This window comes from Barbus barbus (genome assembly GCF_936440315.1).
Source record: "Barbus barbus genome assembly, chromosome: 45".
NCBI lineage: Eukaryota > Metazoa > Chordata > Actinopteri > Cypriniformes > Cyprinidae > Barbus > Barbus barbus.
The window spans coordinates 19,930,993-19,952,024 of NC_136723.1; the positions used below are offsets into that span (position 1 = coordinate 19,930,993).

The window sequence follows — 21,032 nt, forward strand, 5'->3', positions numbered from 1 at the left end:
ATCATTTTTTCTTCATTACTGTCAAGGTGTATTAGATTTTACCTTTAAATTCTGTCTCCAGCTAACAAGAAACGTCGTTTTAACGTTAAAACTAGTTCGTTTTGAGAAGGACAAGCACAACAGTTTGAATTGTCGCATATTCTGCGTTAATATGTTTCTCTTTACTGCTGCGGCAACCTCTTTTAAACGACGAGTCTGTACCGGCTGCTTTTATGCTGAGAGATCGGGCGCGCCTAAATTTCAGAAAGAGGGGTGATGGGCAGAGCTCAATCTGCGTATATGACACATCCGTTCGTTTTCTTTTACCACACAAATATTTTAATAACAAGTGTTTGTGCTTTTATTTCGGTTATTACAAACCAAGTTCACGTTGTTCTGTAAAACATAATTAAATTTCTTTCTGCGCGACGACGCTCCCCTTCAATCGGAGTGGATTCCTCCGGGGAAAAGGAAACGTGAAGATCACAACGGAACAGTGTGGGAATAAACGCTGTAACAGTTCCTCATTCATTCCGGCTATTTTAAACTTAAAGACAACGTCTGCATATTAAAACGAAGGTTTTGGTTATTTGAAATGTAAAAGGTAAGATTTTCCTCATTTCTGTTAGTGCATGTTTTCAACTTTTTATTTGTACCGTTAAGGATTGTTAACAGATCAATACCATTTTAAAGAGAATTTGACATTGTATTTTTTCCACTTAAAACAATAAAGAATAGGATATTTTACTTTAAATATTGTTATGCACTTTGGGGTTGCAGAGTGACTTTTAAACTTTCAACTTTTAAGCTTTCTGATACAGTCTTTGTCTATAGTGCTTATGACTTGGTTTATTGAATATCAAATGTGTCATAAATAATAACAAGTCTTACAAAAAGTACTGTGGCAGTACTAAGGTATAATGATGGTAATAGATTCTAGTGCCATGGTGCTTTCATAATACCATGGCACTGAAATTTGTTTACCATATTTTTAAATAAAATTGCCAAGAATAGCCTGGTATTACTATGGTACCAGGTCCAAAAACCCTTGGTAGTGCCATGGTACATTTTATAAGTGAAGACAGGCTTTGATACAGTCATAAAATATAATACATTTCACACCAAAATGGGATTTATATGCATTTTTAATGTATTGTGTTTTCTTAAATAAGGGGAAAAACGCTAGTTCAAGTTCAAGTTGAGCTTTATTGTCATTCCGCTACATGTGGGGACATACAGTGGAACGAAATATCGTGCCTCGCAGGACCACGGTGCTACATAAATACAGACATACAACAATGATTAAAAAACACTATAAACATGCACAACTAACCTACTGACAGAAAAACTAACCTACTGACAGATGGTTAGTTAATGGCCTCATTTTAGGGCCTTACTTTCTTACAGGAAGTTAAAAGTTAGATATTTACCGTACAGGTTATGCATTGTGGTACAGTGTGCACCTTCCGGAGCCCCTCACGTGGGGCACATGGTAGGATTTGTTTTGTATATAATCTAAGAAGGCTAAGAATGCAGAACTCATATATTTGGCATATATTTTGACTTATTTGTATTTTTTTTAAATCACTGTCAGTAGCAGGAGTGAGCTAACGGTGACGTGGCAGGTAGGGCTGCAACTAACGATTATTTTGATAATCGATTAGTTGGCCGATTATTCTTTCGATTAATCGATTAATCGGATTAAAAAATATTGACCAAAAAAAAACACTATTCCACATTCTGCCCAATGTCCTTCAAACAAACGTGACAACTGAATGCTATGAAAACATACAGTGCTTAATTTATTAGACCACTTATCATAATAAAGAGAAAACATATTTTAGAAATTTGTCAAACATTTGTTTAAATTTAAAAATGTTATTGTCATTTATTGGACATAATAATAAAAAATGGCCTCATAACAGCTTGCATTCTTGCTGGTATTGTTTATGTACTTTTTGACTGCAATTGGGTATCGCGAAAAAAAAATACTCAAATAAAAAATACAAGAAAAAATAAGTGCTCTGGTTTTCTTTCATAGATAACAGCAATAATGATATTATAGCATTAAAAATAGCCTACTACTGTTACTAAAGAGCTTACACATATTGGAGTACTAACCAGTACAGAAAGCCGAAAAATGATTTTGGTTATCACCAATACTGTTACTTTAGAGCAGCAGTGGCACAAACCTTACATAAACACATTGTTAAACTTACATAAATTTGTTAAGCATTGTAAAAATTGAATATAGTTTAAACCTCTATTAAAAATTTAAATAATAAAGATAATAATAAAGACGAATAAAAACACAAACTCAGTGTTAACCAACAGATAAGAGTAATGTTCTGCAGGAACTACTTTGATCACAGTCACCTCGTCATTTCTTTATCCTGTAAAAGGCCGTTATGGAGCGTCTCATGTTTATATTCAGACAGACAATTACACGCTGTTATCCCTTTAAAGTTCCTACTCTCATAAAATATTCGCACTGCATGTTGACTTTTAAACCTTAAATTCACTTTCAACAACAGATAATTCAGCACAATGGATATGTTTGCGCTGAAAAGCCTATTAATTGTCTCCCTCTCTACTGTGTTCTGTCCGTCTGACGCGTGTGCGCGCGCCCGCCGCGCCGGCGCTCATTCGGTATTTTAAACTTAACACAGACTGTCAGGACGGACCTTTATGCAAAAATGGAAATGCTCGCGTGAATTTGTGGCATTTATAGATAAGGATATGACCGTAAACTGAACGTTTTTGCGCTGAGGACGCACACGCATCTGTCAAAGCGCCTGACAGGGCAAGCCATTACTCTTATGCATTAACTTAAAGCTTAAAATAAAGAATTATCATGTTTTGGGCAGCTTGGATCACGTGCTTCTCCGGCAGAATCTCATTCTGTTTCCTCCACTATTTTTAGATGCATTTTGTCCATAGAAATGCATTATTCAGTGCCGTAATTTGACTAACCAGCTGAAGTTGGACGTACACTGTGGGCAGACCCGATTAATCGATAATGAGAATCGTTGTCGATGATTTTCATAATCGATAATAATCGATTTTATCGATTAGTTGTTGCAGCCCTAGTGGCAGGTTACTAACTCGCCGTAGGGGTCAGTCAGCAGATTGTGTGATGTGTTGAGCAGGCAGATGGGCAGCCCGTGAGTGTGTGTCTGCTCTCAGTGGGCTGCGGCTTACTGCACTTCCTCCTGTACTATGAACTCGCTCGCATGTTTACGCCTGACATCCTTACACACGCGCTACATGACGCCTGTTATATTAACACTGACATGCATGGCTGGCTCTAATTTTTTTTCCTTTCTTTAATCTGGGCCATATCCTGAGGAATCAAGCTTCCTAGATTTTTTGAGATAAAGGTCAGTGTGCTATGAAAACATACTGTAACTTTCAGAACTCAAAACTTCCTCCAAAGTGATAAAAGCTTCTTCTTTCTTTTTTTTTTTTGTAACTTTCAGGGGAAGAAACAAAATACATAAATATGCACTACTGGTTTTAAATAATTAGGATGTTTTTGAATGTTTTTCATAAATGTTTCCATAAATGTTTTTGAAAGAAATCCCTTATGCTCTCAAATGGTTTATTTATTTGATCAAAATAATAATAATAATATTGTAAATATTTCAAAGTATAGTTTTCTGTTTTATTATAAATGTCTAATATAAAATCTATTATATTATAAAATCTATTATAAAATGTCATTTATTCCTATGAATTTTCAGCATCAGTATAGTCTTTATTGTCATGTGATCCTTCAGAAATCATTATAAAATGCTAATTTGGTGATCACTTTTTATCAGTTACTATTGATTCCCAGTTATTAATAGTATTTATTATTATTATTTATTATTGATGTTGAGTTTTTGCTGATATATATATATATATATATATATACACATATATATTTTTTCTGTGATATGTTTTCAGGTTAGAAAAATTCAAAAGAACAACATTTACTTGAAATAGAAATAATAAAAAATTCTAGTTCTTACCTTTTAAAATGTGGTGCATCCCTGTTTTAAAAAAAATTATATATATATATATACATACACACACAGTATGTTAGCACTTTTGCAACCTAATTAAAGGTGTGAATGTAATGCAGGAAAATTAGAGGTGAAATCACAAAGGTGTGATTATTTATTTTCATTTCACAATGGGATTTCAGTAATACTCCAGAGCAGAGCAGGAAAGACCATGAGTGTGAGAGAAAAAAATATGTCATTTTTGTTACTAATAGTGTCTGATTTGTTTTGCATGTTGTCCTTTCTGTGTAGTCTGTACTGTAAAGTCCTAATGTTGTTGTTGTTGTTTTTTTGTAGATCTTTGTGCATGTATAGGCTCTGTCCACCTAGCACAGTGGTTCTCAAACACACCTGATTAAATCAAAACAAGCAATTTTCAAACAAATAAACAAATGATTTATGCACCTCTGGCAATCCCAATGTACCAATGTGTGTTAATAAACTCTTAACTGCACAAATTTTAAACATGTAATGTAAATTAATACATTTTAAATTAAACATACTTTTTATGTTTTTAATTATTACAATTTCCCAGTGTTTGAGAACTGCTAACCTAGTAGATCCTATGACCTTACTCTGACCTCTAGGGAGCTATGCTGGTTTTCTGGACAGAAGGTTTTTAAAGGAAATCATCTGTAAGTCCCAACATGTCAGCACTGAGCCATCTCACAGGAAGTGCTGAACTTAGCTCAGCCCAGGTGTGGACTCGCTGAGCTCTTTGATTTGCATCTGTACTTGGTTCTGGACTCATGTAAGACTGAGCAGAAGCAGAACCATGTCAGAAACCCTCCAGCTGCCCGCGCTGCAGATCCAGGGCCCGGCAGATGGGGAGTGCAATGGATGCGAGGTGGATCCGGCCCTGTCCAGCTCATCCAGCCCCTCTCTGCGGCGCAAGCGCTTTAAAATGCGCCGGATGAAGAACGTCATGAGCGAGAAGGAGCAACTGGAGAAGGAACAACTTCAGCGTTCCGGGAGTAAGGAGTACCTGCAGCTTCCGTCCATTGAGATCACGCCGTCCAGCGACGAGGACGCAGCGTGGTCGAGTTGTTCCACCCCCAGCGCATCGCCACAACGCAGACGCTTCCTCCTGCGCAAGTGGCTGAGAGGAGGCGAGAAAAAAGAGCACGGCAGTGAGAGCAGGTCTGTATGAGCACGAGACCGAACCCTCCTGCACTGCCTGATCTCAGCACACAAACACATCCATTCTCCATTCCTGCTATCAATCATGATTAATGTGCACCACTTCATTTGAGACTTCATGTGAGCTTGCTCTGGTACATTAGCCGTAGCAGAAAACCTTTGTGTTTGTGTGTGCGTGAGTGTGTTTTACCCTGTTTTCTCTGGAGGGACTGAAGTCTCTGCTGTGACATTTATAGGCTGGAGGGAAGAACAAGCGGCCGCCTGCGACTGCCAGGAATGCTGACAGGAGTTTGTCTGGGGACGTCTTAAATATTCATGACTCTCGCTGGCTTTTAATAGACAAAAATACAACATGCAGAATATATGTATCTGCTAAAACCTAAACATTTACTTCAACACCCTTAACAATAGCTGAAATTAGACTTGAAGTACACTACCAGCCAAAAGTATGGACACTCTTGACTGAATTTCTGATTATGATCTTGATTATTTATAAATTATAAAATAGAAATAGCTGGAGCAATATTTAAGATGCTGTGCAAAAATCCAGTGAACTATTCAGTCATGTCACTTGTTAAGGCAATCATAAGACTGGCATTTTAATACCCAGGCATTTTATTCTGACAGAATAAAAGATTATCCTCCTCAATCAAGTGTATGATTTTTTGTGTGTGTGTGTGTGTGTGTGTGTGTGCATCCATTGCATCCCCATTTTTTTTTTTTTTTGAAAGAAGTCCCTTCTGCTCACCAAGGCAGAATTTATTTGATCAAAAATCCAGTAAAATGTATTATCGTGAAATATTATTTCAATTTAAAATTTGTTTTCCATTTGACAAAGTTAAATTTTCAGCATCATTACTCCAGTCTTCAGTGTCACGTGATCCTTCAGAAATCATTCTAATATGCTTTTTTGGTGCTCAAGAAACATGTTTTATTACTATCAGTGTTGAAAACATTTGTGCTGTTTAATATTGTTGTGGAAACTTTTTTTTTTTTTTTTGAATTCTTTGATGAAAACATCTTTACTGTTACTTTTGATATATATATACATACTGTTGCATTGCTAACAAAACACTCTACCAATTGAGCAAAAGGAACATGAAACGTGCGCAACTGTGAACCTGTGAAAGTGAAGCCATGTGACTGAGAACCAATGTGACTGTGTGATTGTGATTTAAGTAGACAAGGGGTGACAAACTCCCCAGTTTAATTATAGATTCATGAGTTTGATATTCAGTGTCAATGGCAAACAAACTTCTTGTCTTCAAAGGTGGCTCAAATTGAGACCAGACTTGCGCACCGAGGTCAATGGGTAGTGAAGTGACGTGTGGCCAAGTATGGTGACCCATACACGGAATTTGCGCTCTGCATTTAACCCATCCAAGTGCACACACACAGCAGTGAACACGCACCCGGAGCAGTGGGCAGACATTTATGCTGCAGCACCCAGGGAACAGTTGGGGGTTTGGTGCCTGAGTTGCTCAAGGGCAACATATTACAAGTATTTCAGATGACTAACAATTGTAAAGCCTCTGCCATCCTCTGATTCGGTATGACCCAAGGAATCCATTGACACAAAGATTATAATTTCCTGACTGACTGTTCAAAAGTTAAAAGCGAAAATGTGAATTTTTGGTATCTTACGACCCATAGGTGGCGCTGTTCCCAACTTTAGCATGGATCCTCAGATCATGGTGTTGATGAAGCGTACCAAGTTTCATATCGATTGATCAAAGTTTGGCCGAGATACAGCCTCTGAACCAATTTGGGTCGACCTCGTTAAGTTCTCAACATCATAACTTTTGAACAAAGATAAATAAAAAAAACTCTGTTTTGTCATTTCTGTTCAGCTCAGTCCAAAGATCATCTGAGCCAATTTTGGGAAGAATTGGATTAATTTCAAGACACCACCAGTACAGAATACTGTACTGGTGGTAGCGCTATAGAGTTGGTCCTAGAGACCCCAAAGTTGGTCAGATCACTATTCATGGCCATCTCTACAAGGGGCCAAACCCTTTGGGATTGGCCCCTAATAAAGAATGAGTAGGTGTGTGCAAGCTTTTAACTGGTAGTGTACATGGAATTTAAGGTTGTTTGACATGATTGACATGAATCAGTTATCAGCTGTGTACTGTAAGCTGTCAGGTGTTTGCTGGTAGAAAACCCTATTAAATACACCAGTGTTTACCAATGTAGGGCTCTGCTATGTTGATCTGTTAGGTTGTGTTCTCACCTGCTTCCTTTTCATGCAATATGAAAGAACTTAGGGAACCACTTCTGTGGTTGAATGCACAGGATGTTTTTCTATCATTTCTTTTCTTAAGTGTACTTTGCACACTGTACTTGATAATCATGTCTAGGTTAACTGGATAAATGCATGTAATGTTGTGTTGTTTCAGTTTTATAACACTCTTGTCAAATAGGACACTCTCTGCTGTCCTCTAGTGGAAAAGACTAAACAGTATCCTTAAAATATCTGTTTAAGACACTTGATGGACATTTGTAAACTGAGAAACACTAAACTGTCAAACTATGCACATTGTGTGTTGTATGTTTTGTTTGAGCATTTATTTTTTGTTACTGTAATTAAAAGACATCGCTGTGTGTCCAAACTCACCTTCTGTTTTCTCATTCTCAGTATGAGTGGACATCTGGAGTGTATGTGTGTATTTGTTAAGTTGTGATTGTAATGTGACGCTCTGTGTTACAGCAGTCAGCAGAGCAGCCTGCAGAGCAGCCATGAGGAAGAGTCCACGCGTTACCTGAGCCCCAACACCCGTGACGACAGGTACACACTCTGAGCTGCTTTGGATGTCATTGTCATTGTCAGTGGGTTTTACATGTTAACGTATCTGGAAGCTGATTAATTGAGGCATTTATCTCACTTGTCTTATCTTTATATTAGTGCTGCCAAACGAATAATCGCGATTAATCGCATACAAAATAAAAGTTTTAGTTTGCATAATATACAGGTATGTGTGTGTTATGTTCTGTATATTATATATATATATTTATATATATATATAAATACACACACATGCATGTATATATTTCAGAAAAAATATGTTATGTTTATTAAATATTCTAATATAAATTATATGAATATAAATATAGACATGTAAGTATTTTCAAAATATATAATACTGTATGTGTGTGTATTTATATATACATAATAAATATACACAGAACGCGATTAATTAATCATTTGACAGTACTAATTTATATTATGCTGCTCTCACCGTTTCCTTATGGGTCCAGCAGGGGTCAGTGGTTGGTCAGCTCACAGTCTGGCTGAATTCATATGCTTATAACTATTCACTTGTGATGGGAAAATATGTATCGTATGTGATATTTCCTAAAAAAAAGGATGTCATCTGTGCACGCTTGAGATACTGCTTTCAGTGTACTGTAAATGGACTTTGTGTGATAGTCTGTTTCTGCCTAAAAAACAAGAAACCTAAAAAGGTCATTTTGATTTTACTTCTTATAATTACTACCTTATATCTCATGATGGATCCTTTTCACATTTGCACGGTTCTCAGAAATGGAAGTTGTCATAGTTGGGTGAACTTCTATAGTGATGAATGGAAACTACCACAAATGTGTTTTTTGCATTCCTATTTGCTCCAATAGCAAAAGAAAAAAAAGTCCACAATAGCATTTCTATGATTTTCCAAAAGATAAAAAAAAATAAAAAATTAAGAGATTGATTGCTGTGGTTAGAAGAGATAAAGATGTCACATTTGCCATGAGTCCCTCTATAAGTATACATTAATTGTTTAAAAAAAATTAAATATAAAATGCTTTATTAGGTTTATGATGTCATTACATTCCTCTTATTTAATAAGGAATTATTTCCTAATTGTTTTAATTATCTCTTTATTTTCTGATAATAGTAACTGTCTCACGATGGGACTTTATATCTCACATTTGACTATTTATCTTAGTTTTTGATATCCCACAATGTTATTTTATTTAATATTTAATTTCTGTCACTTGGCTTTTTTTTTTTTTTTTTTCCAGTCTTTGCCATTTCAGCAGATGCTGAAGATTTTGACATGATGTGCACTTCCTGCAGTGTGTGTTCTCAAGTGTGGTTGAGAAGTATCTGTTTTTGGTGGTTCATGTTTTGCTTATGAAGTTGTTCTTCTTTCCGTGTCAAGTTCTGCATCTGTTGTCTGGATTTGAGTCTGACCACAGATCGCACTGTCTATATTGTGCCATCTCAAAAACAACTCTTGTGTTTCACTTTCCCATGACAGTAGAACTATAGAACTTCTGAGACCATATATTTTTGTCATCATCTCAGAAATAGCATGAACTAAACCAGGTGCTACACATTTTGAAGTTTTGTAGTGAAAGCTCAGATTTTTAGCTGCGCTCAAATGTTCTTGTTGAGCCCAGCTGGTCAGAGAACATGCCGATCCTTGGCTGGAATATATATGAGAGTTTTTTCATCTCCAGGCTTCAGGCGCTTGCTCATTGGTGCTTTTATTGGACCTATTGGAACACTGTGTTCTTTCTTCTTTATTTATGAAATGTGTCTTGTGAACATCACTGCTTGTACATTAATTGATTTTGTGTATTGTTGCTATTAACATTCATGAGCATTATTTACCATGTTTGTCTGTAAAGAGGTCATTTGTGTGTTTTTTGCAGAAGTGTGTGTGCATATTCACACCTGGTAAAGTCAGTTTGTTAAAGTCAGTATGCACGCAGTCGCCAGCAGCTCATTTTTGTGCACTCAGCAACCTGATTTCAGCTGATTCCTGAGCTTATTTTTAAATAAGTTTTGTCTTGTGACGCAAAGCAGCTAATGCTCATTAAAGGTGATGAATGTTCAGCCTGTTTGTGTCCTGTTAGGCTGAATTGATCACAGCAAAGTCTCTCAACTCTTATTTACACACATACAGTGCCCTCCATAAATATTGGAACAGTAAAGACAAAATTGCTCTGTTGGCTGTGGAGTCAAGACATTTGCAAATATGATTAAAAGATGAATATGAGACAAAACTACAAAATATCACATTTTATTATTAGCCTAGCACATATATGTTTTACCAAATAAAAAGAACAGCACTTTTAGAGTTCATCCCACTCATTGATGTGAACAGGGACAGTTGAACATAAGGCAGATATAAAGGATTAAAAGCTATTATTTAGTTGCAGATCCCTTGCGCACAATCACAGCAGTGAGTCTGTGACCCATAGACATCACCAGATTCTTGGTCTCATCCTTTGAAATGCTTTTCTCAGCCTTTAATGCAGCCAATTCCAATTGTTGCTTGTTTTGGGGAGTTTCTGCCTTTACTCTCCTCTCCAGCTGCTGAAATTCATGTTCAATCAGATTTAAATCTGTAGATTGACTTGGGCAATCTAAGACTTTCCATTTCTTTGCCCTTATAAATTCCTTGACTGAACTGGCAGGGTGTTTTGGGTCATTGTCCTGATGCAATATGAAGCACTTCCCAATGAATCTGGTGGCATTTTCTTGAATATTGGTAGGCAAGATGGTTTTGTACCCTTCCAAATTCATTCTGCTACTGTCATCATACATTAAGTCATCAGTAAAGTTGAGAGGGCCTGTTCCAGAGGCAGCCATGCATCCCCATGCCATGACACCACCTCCACCGTGCTTTACAGATGAGGCTGTATGCTTGGGATCATTGCAGTTCCCTTTTTTCTCCACATTTATGCTTTCCCATAACTTAGATAAAGGTTCATCTTTGTCTCATCGGTCATCTATAACACAGTTCCAAAACTCTTCTGGCTCACCTGTCCTTTGTTTTTGCCAGAGCTCTAATTGACTTCCTCTTTTCTTTTAGCATCCAAATTGCTTGCTTTTCTCTCAAAGTCAGCTCCCTCATCTTCATCCTGGTTTGTGTGTGTCATTATCGAATGCAAGATTCAGAATGCAGAAGTAATGGATATAACTGATACGACACATTCCCTGCATTTAATATCTGAAGAATTAATGCAACAGGACACAGCTGATCACTTAGAAAGACCTGTGAGGCAACTGTTCCAATACTTATGCTCACATCAGATAGAGGGATGAAACTCTAAAAGTGCTGAACTTCTTAGCTGGTAAAACATCTATGTGTTGAATCACCCAATAATATAATGTGACATTCTGTAGTTTTGTCTCATATTCATCTTTTAATCATATTTGTAAATGTCTTGACTCCACAGCCAACAGAGCAATTTTGTCTTTACTGTTCCAATACTTTTGGAGGGCACTGTACATACAGTACAGGCTCCCTTTTAGTTCGCCAGTGTGAATTTAAATCAAATTGGCCAGAACGTTGAATTCAAATTTGAATTTGCAAGTGTTTTAAGACAAAACATGAGTTATATCATTATTATTTATTTATTTATTTTCATAGAATATACATTATTTCTGATCTGAATTATAAAGCTTTAAATACTGTTAAAACAAATAAAGGGATAGTAAATAGTGACAAAATTTTTATTTTTGAATTAACTATCCCTTTAACATCAATAATTACAGAATTTAAGTTTACCAGAATTTAAGTTGGTCACATGGTTTTCACTGCCTATAGAAATATTGATGTTTATAGATTTTTTTTATTTTTTATTAGTTAATATTTAATGTTAATATTTAATTTAGTTAAAGCTGCAGTTTGTAACTTTTTTTGGTTAAAAAATGATCCAAAATCAATATTTGAGCAAGTACATAACCAGCCTTACTTTAGCCCGATTCACAACGGTTAGCTTATAATAATGTTTTCTAATTTGAGTGGTACAGGTAGGTTTTCGTGGGAAATTCGAGCATGGCACTGCGTCGTTACATCACGTCTGTAAACATGAAGAAGTTGTCCCGGCTAGTAGGCTATTGCATGTGAGGATCCTGCAGGTGGCAGATTGCAGCCTTTTCTCACAGCAGCTAGAGTAATTAAATGCATCATTTTGATGGCGGATTGTGATCCAGAAAGGATTATATGTTTATGAAACACATGTGAATGAAATTAAATTATATTCCAGTTTTAAACGTGCTTCTGATTACAGATAGCCTGGGATTACACAAGATTTGTATTTTAAAGAAAACCAGTTCGAACGAAGCATAGTTTGCTTTTGGGGTTAAAAGAATTTCTTAATACGAAATTCGAATGGCATGACAATTAGATTAGACTGTACAGAAATTAAAATCTACATGTTAATACACACTATACCCATAGTCATGCAATGCTAATGTTGTTAACATTAATAATTTGAGAATAAAGTATAACAATAATAATAATTTGCATGGTTAGATGCAGGGCTTGAAAACAAAAAAAAAGTCAATGGGGTTCACTCCGAGTAGAATCTATATTTTAACGTTTCCGTTCCTGCGTTCCTCTGTATTATTACCGTTCCGAAACCGGTTCGACTAGAAAAAATAACGGTTAATACCGTTATTTAAAAAATTGTCCTTGCCTATAATAATAATAATAAAGTACAGTGTTTTCTTTACACAAAAAAAAGAAAAAAACTACAGAAAGAGATGGTATCTTAACCCGCTGCGCTTAGTCACAGCCAATACAGCATCATCTTTTCTAGATTTTTACATTTCTAAATGTAGACTACTAAACAAAAGAAAAAAATGTATTAATGCTTTAAAGACATTAAAGTATTTTTTAAAAGATATTTAAAAATGTTTGCTGCAAATTGTTTAAAAAAAACGCTACTTGTATAAAATTGCATTTTGAGGGAAAAAAAAGATGGCTATGCCGCGTCACATTTTATAACGCTATTATTCAGAAATGATGTAGGCTAAAATGCCGGTAAATCAAACATGTTTACAAACATTATAAACCCAGTTATTAGTTTCTCTCCACAACAAATCCTCTAAACTTAAGGATATAGCCTATAGGCTATTAAAAACGTCATTCCAAAAACGAATTAAAGGTGAAACTCATGCTTACCTCTCTCACTCAGCACGAATCAAAATATTTCCATATTCTCGACGTATACTAAAATATTATTTGTTGTCTTTTACTTTCATTGACATAAAACATCATCCATCACATCGGCAATAACAGCACAGTGAGGCAGTGGTCACGCTGAACGCAACAGATTGGACAACGGAGCACTGTAACATTTTACACATTTTTTTTACTTTTTTGAACTGGCTGCAGTGTCGCAAAAATATGTGTCTTTGTGCGCGAGGCCCCAGCGCGATATGACCATACCAACGCTGGTTGGTTATACAGATGCAAGACATCATTCAAAACTGTCAAGCTATTGCAAAACAAATAAAACTGTAAAGCTTTTGCAAAATAAATACTTTCTGCCGTCTCGTTTTCCTTTCCGAGAACGTTGGAATGCGTCACAATGAACCGCAGGCCTAACTCAGCATATTTCTTTTTCTTTCGTTTTGTTAATCTGTCAATGATTTACGTGAAATATATTTAGTGTATAGGCATATATATTCGTTTTTATGTAAGCCTGTAGTTTTATTGTGTTTTCTCCGTTCACAGAAGCGCCACTGGTGCGTAAGATCTGTTGAATCCATCTTACACTGTCGTCGGATAAACTCTAACGCCGGTGTTCTGACGATTTGTGCTACCCTGTCAGATTTTGCTACCTCCCATTAAAACAGATGATAGCAGAATTCATTGTCATTGCACAGCTGAGCGCGGGCGGGCATTTCACTCACTGGATGCGTCAGCATCACATTTGCATAGTCTGTACTACTTGAATTCCTGATTGGTTGACAGCAAATTTCAAATATTAAATGGAACGATAAAATAACGTTATTAACCGGTTAATGGCCATTTCAAATTTTCGATTCTGTTCGGAACTATAAAATTTGATTTAGTTTCTGTTTCCGGTTCTGTTCCAGTCAAAATTTCGTTCGTTTCCGGTTTGTTTGCTAACCGATCATTAGATTTAATCACCATTGATAGCACGATTTATTGTAATGCTTTTTTCCTCAGTTGGGCAGAACAAGCGTGGCAGACTTGTTATTTACTTGTTCAGATGACAATATACGGTGAAAATTCTTATTTGGGTCATATATTCCAAGACGGCTAGAATCTGTGATTACTAAGTGTTTGATTCATACCGGTGTGGTGACTGACAGCTACACATCCACCTCAAAACATTAGATTCATCCACGCTGAAGCCATGCCAGAGTACAACCCACATAAGAAAGATAATTCCACACCTGGCTGCAATACCAGGTTTTTAACAGAGATGGCAACAAAGAGGCAAAACGTACGGACTGCAGCTTTAAAAATAATTCATATAATAAAAAATGTGAATTAAACACAAATTTCCATAGACATCACAGTTAAGATGCTAATTATGTACAGTAATTTCATCAAATGTTTCTGGAAATGCCCCATATGTGTATCAGAAATATCAGGGAATTTGTGATTTCCAGGCCTGGTTATGAAAAACAATTCTTATTACTTCCTGGAAATTTCTGTAGTGAATGTACAATGTACTTTTTGTTGTTGCTAGTTTATTAGTTTAATATTTAATTGCCTTGAAGCTGTTTTACGTGCAGTCTATACAATATGTTTTTCCCCCATTAATCAGAAAAGACAAGGAAAATTTAGGAAAAAATTCAAAAGAAATTCATTAGTCAAAAGGTATGGAAACCTAATAAACCAAACCCTATAAACTACTTGAATGTCATATTGTTTGAATTCTACTTTCTAAAATTTTAATTACAATTCTGCATCCTACTTGCCAGTTTGATTCAGGTTTAGCCGAATCAACAGCCAAATGTACTCACCTTATCACATCTGTGTTTCTCTGGTTTTTATATATTTTTTATGCTTTTTTGGCCAGTAGCATGCAATCTCTTGTGTCTCTGACACTCTGATGGTCATAATAGCGTCTCTGCTGGTGGTCTCACCATTGCTACACATCAGGTGAGGAAACAAGCTGTACTGATTCACACACTGAGAAAACGCAGGATCTAGGTCACTGCAGGACAAGACACGGCCCGCTCAGAGAAAGAGAGAGAGCGAGGGAGAGGAGAGGAGGGAGTGAAGTGAGTTCAGCAATGAGGAGTCCTCATCCCACTAGGGTGTGTGTGAACCGTGTGCAGTTCTACATGAGTTTAGAGCATCATGGTTCAGAGCAGGACTTTATCATGCACCTCACCCGTCAAACTTGGCTGTTATCCGCGGGTGTCCACGCTCAGGAAAAGACTGAACTTTCGCCGGGATCCGTGAGTACTTTGTGTTTTTGCCTCTAAAACGGCTCCTGAAAGGTGTTGTGTACAGACTGTAATTGGCAGGCAGAAATTCATGGTCAGTTGATCCAGCCTGAATTACTGTAGCAGATACGGTTTCCTGTGATCTATTGAATTACGCTTCAATCTTTTACAGTAGAGACCTCAAGAGGACAGAAAGTTGCACAGAACTCCTGATTATTCAATGTATTTTGAGCAGTTTTGATCCGAAAGTCAGATATTTGTGAATGATTTGCATTTATAATGCCTTTTAATACACATTAAAAGTTGTTTTTTCATGTTTTGTAATGTTTTAAGTTCTCAAATAACTGGAAAATGCATTATTACAAATAAGTATAATACATTGTTATTCTTGCTATGCCTTTTAAATGTAAAATGCATTAAAAGCATGTGCACAGTTTAAAGGTGTAATATGTTATAATGCATGTGGTTAGACTAATGCATGAGGTTTCAGTGGTTCACCCAAACAATTAATGAATTATTTTCTCACCACTGTGTTGTTCCAAATCTGTTTGTCTTCTGAGCAACATAAAAAGAGTAATTTAGCATAATGTACTGGACACTTTATTCCATGCAGTTACAGTGAATCGGCACAGAAGCGATTAAGTTTCAAAAAGGATGCATGATTACCATAAAGTAGTCCATATGACTATGAGGATTTCTGAAGTCATACAATACATTCTTAAAAATAAAGGCTCTAAAAGGGTGTTTTTGCAGTGATGCCATACAAGAATCATTTTTGGTTCCCCAATGAACCATTATGAAGAACATTTAAAAAATCTAAATAATATTTTTCCACTACAGAGAATCTTTTCTGCATTTGAAAGGTTCCATGGATGTTCAAGTTTCTTCATGGAACCATTGATGCCAATAAATAACTTTAAATTATATAAATAAATAATAAATAATACATTATTTTTAAGAGTTCACCATTGTAAATGATTGACCTTTGTGAATTAATCATTGAATCAATGAGTTGAAATCAGTCTATTTTGTGAACAAATCATGCAATCTGTTTTATGAACTGGGTTCATTGAAAAGAATCTGATTCAAATTCATGATTCATTAATGAATTGAGCATCGCCGCTTCTCTCGTAAATTCTCATTCCTAGGAAAGCATGGGTGAATATCAAGCTTTTCTCATAATGCAGACTTAAAATTAGTCAGAAAACTTGGAATATAGTCTAATGCACAATTCATATGGACTGCTTGTAAGTTGTTTTACGGTGCATTTTTGGCATGAGCTTAACAGCCCATGTCTTCTTCACTTTCAATAAATTGAAAAGAACAGCCAGGATATTCTTCAGAAACTCTGCTTTTGTGTTCTACAGAAAGAAACCCATACAGGTTTGGACTGAGTCAGTGAAGACAGAACGTTCATTTTTGGTTGAAGTAGCCCTTCAACAAAGTGATGCTATGCACGTATGCAGAATGAACATCATGCACACACACACACACACGCGCAGACAATTGAGTGAGAGGATGAGAGAGTGAAAGAGTCATGTCATGTTCTTCTGGTCAACATGAGCTCAGGGTCACTGTGTCCCTGTCACAGTAACTAGACTAACTAGGTCTGTTTCTCTTCAGGCACAAAGCTTTGATGAACACAGATGTGTGTGCGTGAGAGGGCTGTTCTTTAATTAGCAGTTGATCAAGGCAGACTTATTAACAAGGAAATCACTCTGCCCGCCTCACTCTCTATTCCTCTGTGTATTTAAGGTGAGATCAGACCTTGTACATTGGACAGGGTTTTTGTTTTTACATGATCAGCAACATTCTGAGTTGCCCTTTTTGCTATAGTTTGTTAGGAAATGCTTATGCTGCAAAAGAAAAGTGCATCGAGCCTATAACAGGAAGCATACATTATTCAATGCTTTCTCTCCGTAAAAAAAATATTTCTATATTTAACATTTCATATTTCCTAACAACGTCCATGTAGTTTACAGATACTGTGGCCACAAAAGGTGTTTGCATGCTAAGCTTTTAAAATGTCTGAATGTTATAGGCATTTTTACACAGTTGAGTTTGGACTGCTCAGTGCCTGCTCAAAATTCAATGTAAAGGTGCAATGCATTAAAGCCAGACTGAATTATGCCTGTTCTGTCCCACCTCAGCCTCTAGTATCAAAATATACGTCTCAGGTTACGTATGTAACCATGGTTCCCCGAAGGGAACAAGACGCTGAGTCGAAAACGCTAGGGGAACACCTCCAGCATGACCGCGCTCTGAATCACATGTGTAATCTGTCCAATGGAAGGGCAAGACATCACGGGCGGGTGACGTAATCGACCAGGAAGCATAAAAGCATGTGCGGCGTAGCCGGCATCAGCTTATAGGAATGAAGCAAGCGCTGACAGGGATTACTCTCCATATCTGCTTCACCACCTCGGGGCCTCCATCCATTCCCCGGGCCTCGGACCCTGTCTCGACAGAACGTCTGCTCCCACATTGAGATGCCCAGGAATGTGCACTACTCTTAATGAGAGGAGTTTGCCCTGGGACCACACAAGGATCTGGTGCACCAGCTTGTACAAGGGTCGCAACCGCAGACCTCCCTGGTGGTTTATGTACGAGACCACCAACGTGCTGTCGGTGCGCACCAACACGTGGTGACCTCTTAGGTCTGGGAGGAAGTGTTTGAGTGCTCGAAACACGGCTAGCATCTCCAGCCAATTGATATGCCATGTCAGATGGCGGCCACTCCACAGACCGCGGGCAGGGTGGCCACTCATGACCGCTCCCCAACCGGTGAGGGACGCGTCCGTCGCTAGTGTTACGATAAGGAGCTCCCAACACCGGGCCCTGGGACAAGAACCAAGGTTTCCTCCACATGTTTAAGGCATGTATGCATCGTCTCGTGACCTTGAAAATGCTAAGTGGTTTTCCCCAGCTGCTACAATTGAGCTAGAATCAACCAATCGTTGATATAAAAGTGCGGGGTGAGAGTGCAAGGCCAACGGGAAGAACCCGATATTGGTAAGCTTTGCCCCCAAAACCAAACCTCAGGGACTTCCTGTGAGTGGGAAGGATGGAGACGTGGAAGTATGCGTCTTTTAGATCTAACGTGACAAACCAGTCCTATTTCGGCTATTAAAATAGTTCAGTTTTGTGTGTAATGGCAAAATTATTATATTTCGTTTAGTTTTTTTATTGAGTTAATTTAGAAAAATGTTTGGAGCATTTTTGTTCGTTAAATAGCCTATAAATTTATTTATTTTTAAAGTAACGACCAAGCGGCCAGCGGCATGAGCTGATCATAGCCTATGTTCAGTGTTGGGGGTAACGCATTACAAGTAACGCGAGTTACGTAATATTATTACTTTTTTCAAGTAACTAGTAAAGTAACACATTACTTTTTAATTTACAAGAAAATATCTGAGTTGCTTTTTCAAAAAAGTAACGCCAGTTCCTTTTTTTTTTCCGTTTATTGACTCACAGTGTGAACATGCTGTTACTGTAGTTCTAGACTAAATGTGAAAGTGTATTAATTCATCCCACTCGCAAAAACAGATTTAGTATTCATCAAAATGAATTAAAACAGTGAAATACAAACTCAGAATATTACGCAAACCTGCAATAATTAAATATGTTAAACAACACAAATGTATCTAATCCCATTTTATTAACCAATGTCTTTGCTGCTGACCTTTAATGATCCAGTTCAACCATACTAATAAGCAAAAATAACTTTAGATAAACTAACAATTGTGCTTCATTGTTTTGTTTTTTTTGCTGAAGAGTGTTGAACCTTCTTCTCCTGCGTTCTACTGTACAGACGTGAATTTACTTTTCCTTCAGTCTGAGGTTTATTCATTACACTTTTTGGTGTGAAAGGGCTTTTACATTTGCTATGATTAGAACTTCTTGTATTAAAAACAATCAAGCCCTGCTCATATTTAAAAAGTAACGCAAAAGTAACGTAACGCATTACTTTCCATAAAAAGTAGCTAAGTAACGTAATTAGTTACTTTTTTAGGGAGTAACGCAATATTGTAACGCATTACTTTTAAAAGTAACTTTCCCCAACACTGCCTATGTTTGATCAATTTAGCCTTCTCATATCATCACGACTTACCTAAAATAAAATCTATAGATAGACTAAAACAGTTCAAGATGATAAAGGTAAGAGTAATACATCATTCGGAACTGTAAAGGGTCTACTTGTATTTGTGTGTACTCACAATACCAACAAAAGGTAGTTCTTTTATAAAACAGAAAACAAACATGATGCGCTTTCTACCGTCTTGAACCGGAGCGCTTCACAAAAATGAACCGAAGCTGAGCGAATACATGCCTCACAGACATGATAAATATATCTATGGAAAGCTTTAAATTATTACTTAACGAAATAAAAAAAATCGAAAAGAAAAAGCTTTTATTATAATCTTAATCATAATCAATAATGATGCATTTCTCTCTAAAGGCGCGTCTAATGAGGAGACGGCGAGTCAGGATCAGCAACTTCATCCTTGCGACACAGACTCAGAAAACATTAATTTATTAGTAAATAAATATCTCCTTACTATTTCCCGCAGACACATTCATGGTTATATTTGCTGGGGTTTTGCAGCAAGCTTTAGCCATTTGAACGCAGAACTATTCAGCTGCGCTGAAGTCACTTGAGCACGCTGCTGCTGCTGCGGGACACTAAACACCATCGAGCTGCTCTCAGTCGCGGCAGCACGGTCTCGTGTTGTTTCCACCAGCGCGGTAATTTTTTCATCACTAATCGATGGATGTCTACAATATAAAAATAAGGAGAAACCCAAAACAGGCCCGAGGCCCAGCCCACGTCTGAACTATGACGTGAAATTGGCCCGAAGCCCGACCCTATGCGTAAAAAACTTGGGGCCCGGGCCGAAATGCAGGACTCTAGTGGAGATAGGGCAAACTTGTCTGCCAGATCCATGTTGCGATCCCCGCGATCTCACTTGCCGCCATGCCTCAGCAGTGGCGGACCGGAACCGCGAGATCTTACGGCGGGGAAAAGCACAATCAGCCCTTTATCTTTAGAGCTGACAGTGCGAATATAATGATGTCTTCATTCATAATATGCTTGTGCAAACACTGCAGCTTTACAAAGCTCATCGACGTCCTTCACGTCCACCTCGGAGGAGAAAGACAGGCGGAGCGTTGAGCCCTCTCTCTGGGGAGAAGAAACCGTGGGGCGGGCTTCCGAACACAGAGAGCGGGCACTGGATCTGATGGGAAAGGAAGAAGATAGGGGCTCGCCCGTCTTCATTCCCTCCACCTGATCCATGTGCGATTCCCACGAGCGCAGCCGGTGCTCCGCCTTTTTTTCTTGTTCTCTGCAAAAGCGGGTCTGGCACCACGAGGAATGCTAGTGAAAGCTCACTCCTCAAAGAGAGCCTTCTGAGAGCAAGCAGACGCAGTGACAAACGCTCACAAAGCAGGCAGTCAGCTCCCTCGAGAGCTGAGTATGCGTGCTCTGCTCTCAAGCAGACCACACAAGGACTGTGTGTATCCCCAGCAGTGATGTAACATTTGCAGGGAGGAACATACAGCCTGTAATGCAATCTGCTTTCGCCCAAGTGCTTGCACACATTGTGAGCTTATTTCAAGTGATTGTGCTTAGGGACAAACAACACTAAATAAGACTCACAACACAGATCGACAGACACACACATACAGAGTAG

The 21,032-nt window shown here is 37.6% G+C and overlaps 1 protein-coding gene across 1 annotated transcript in view; it reads left to right on the forward strand.

Annotated features, from left to right (window-relative positions):
- Window positions 1-474: 474 nt before the first annotated feature.
- The window catches only part of LOC306863722 (protein Aster-B-like), a 50,483-nt gene continuing 29,925 nt past the window's right edge, over window positions 475-21,032 (forward strand). Inside the window, exons 1-3 of the mRNA XM_079407235.1 lie at window positions 475-583; window positions 4,613-5,165; window positions 7,876-7,953. Of these exons, the coding sequence (XP_079263361.1) occupies window positions 4,801-5,165; window positions 7,876-7,953 (443 nt within the window). The 5' untranslated portion in view covers window positions 475-583; window positions 4,613-4,800. The remainder of the gene's footprint in view (window positions 584-4,612; window positions 5,166-7,875; window positions 7,954-21,032) is intronic.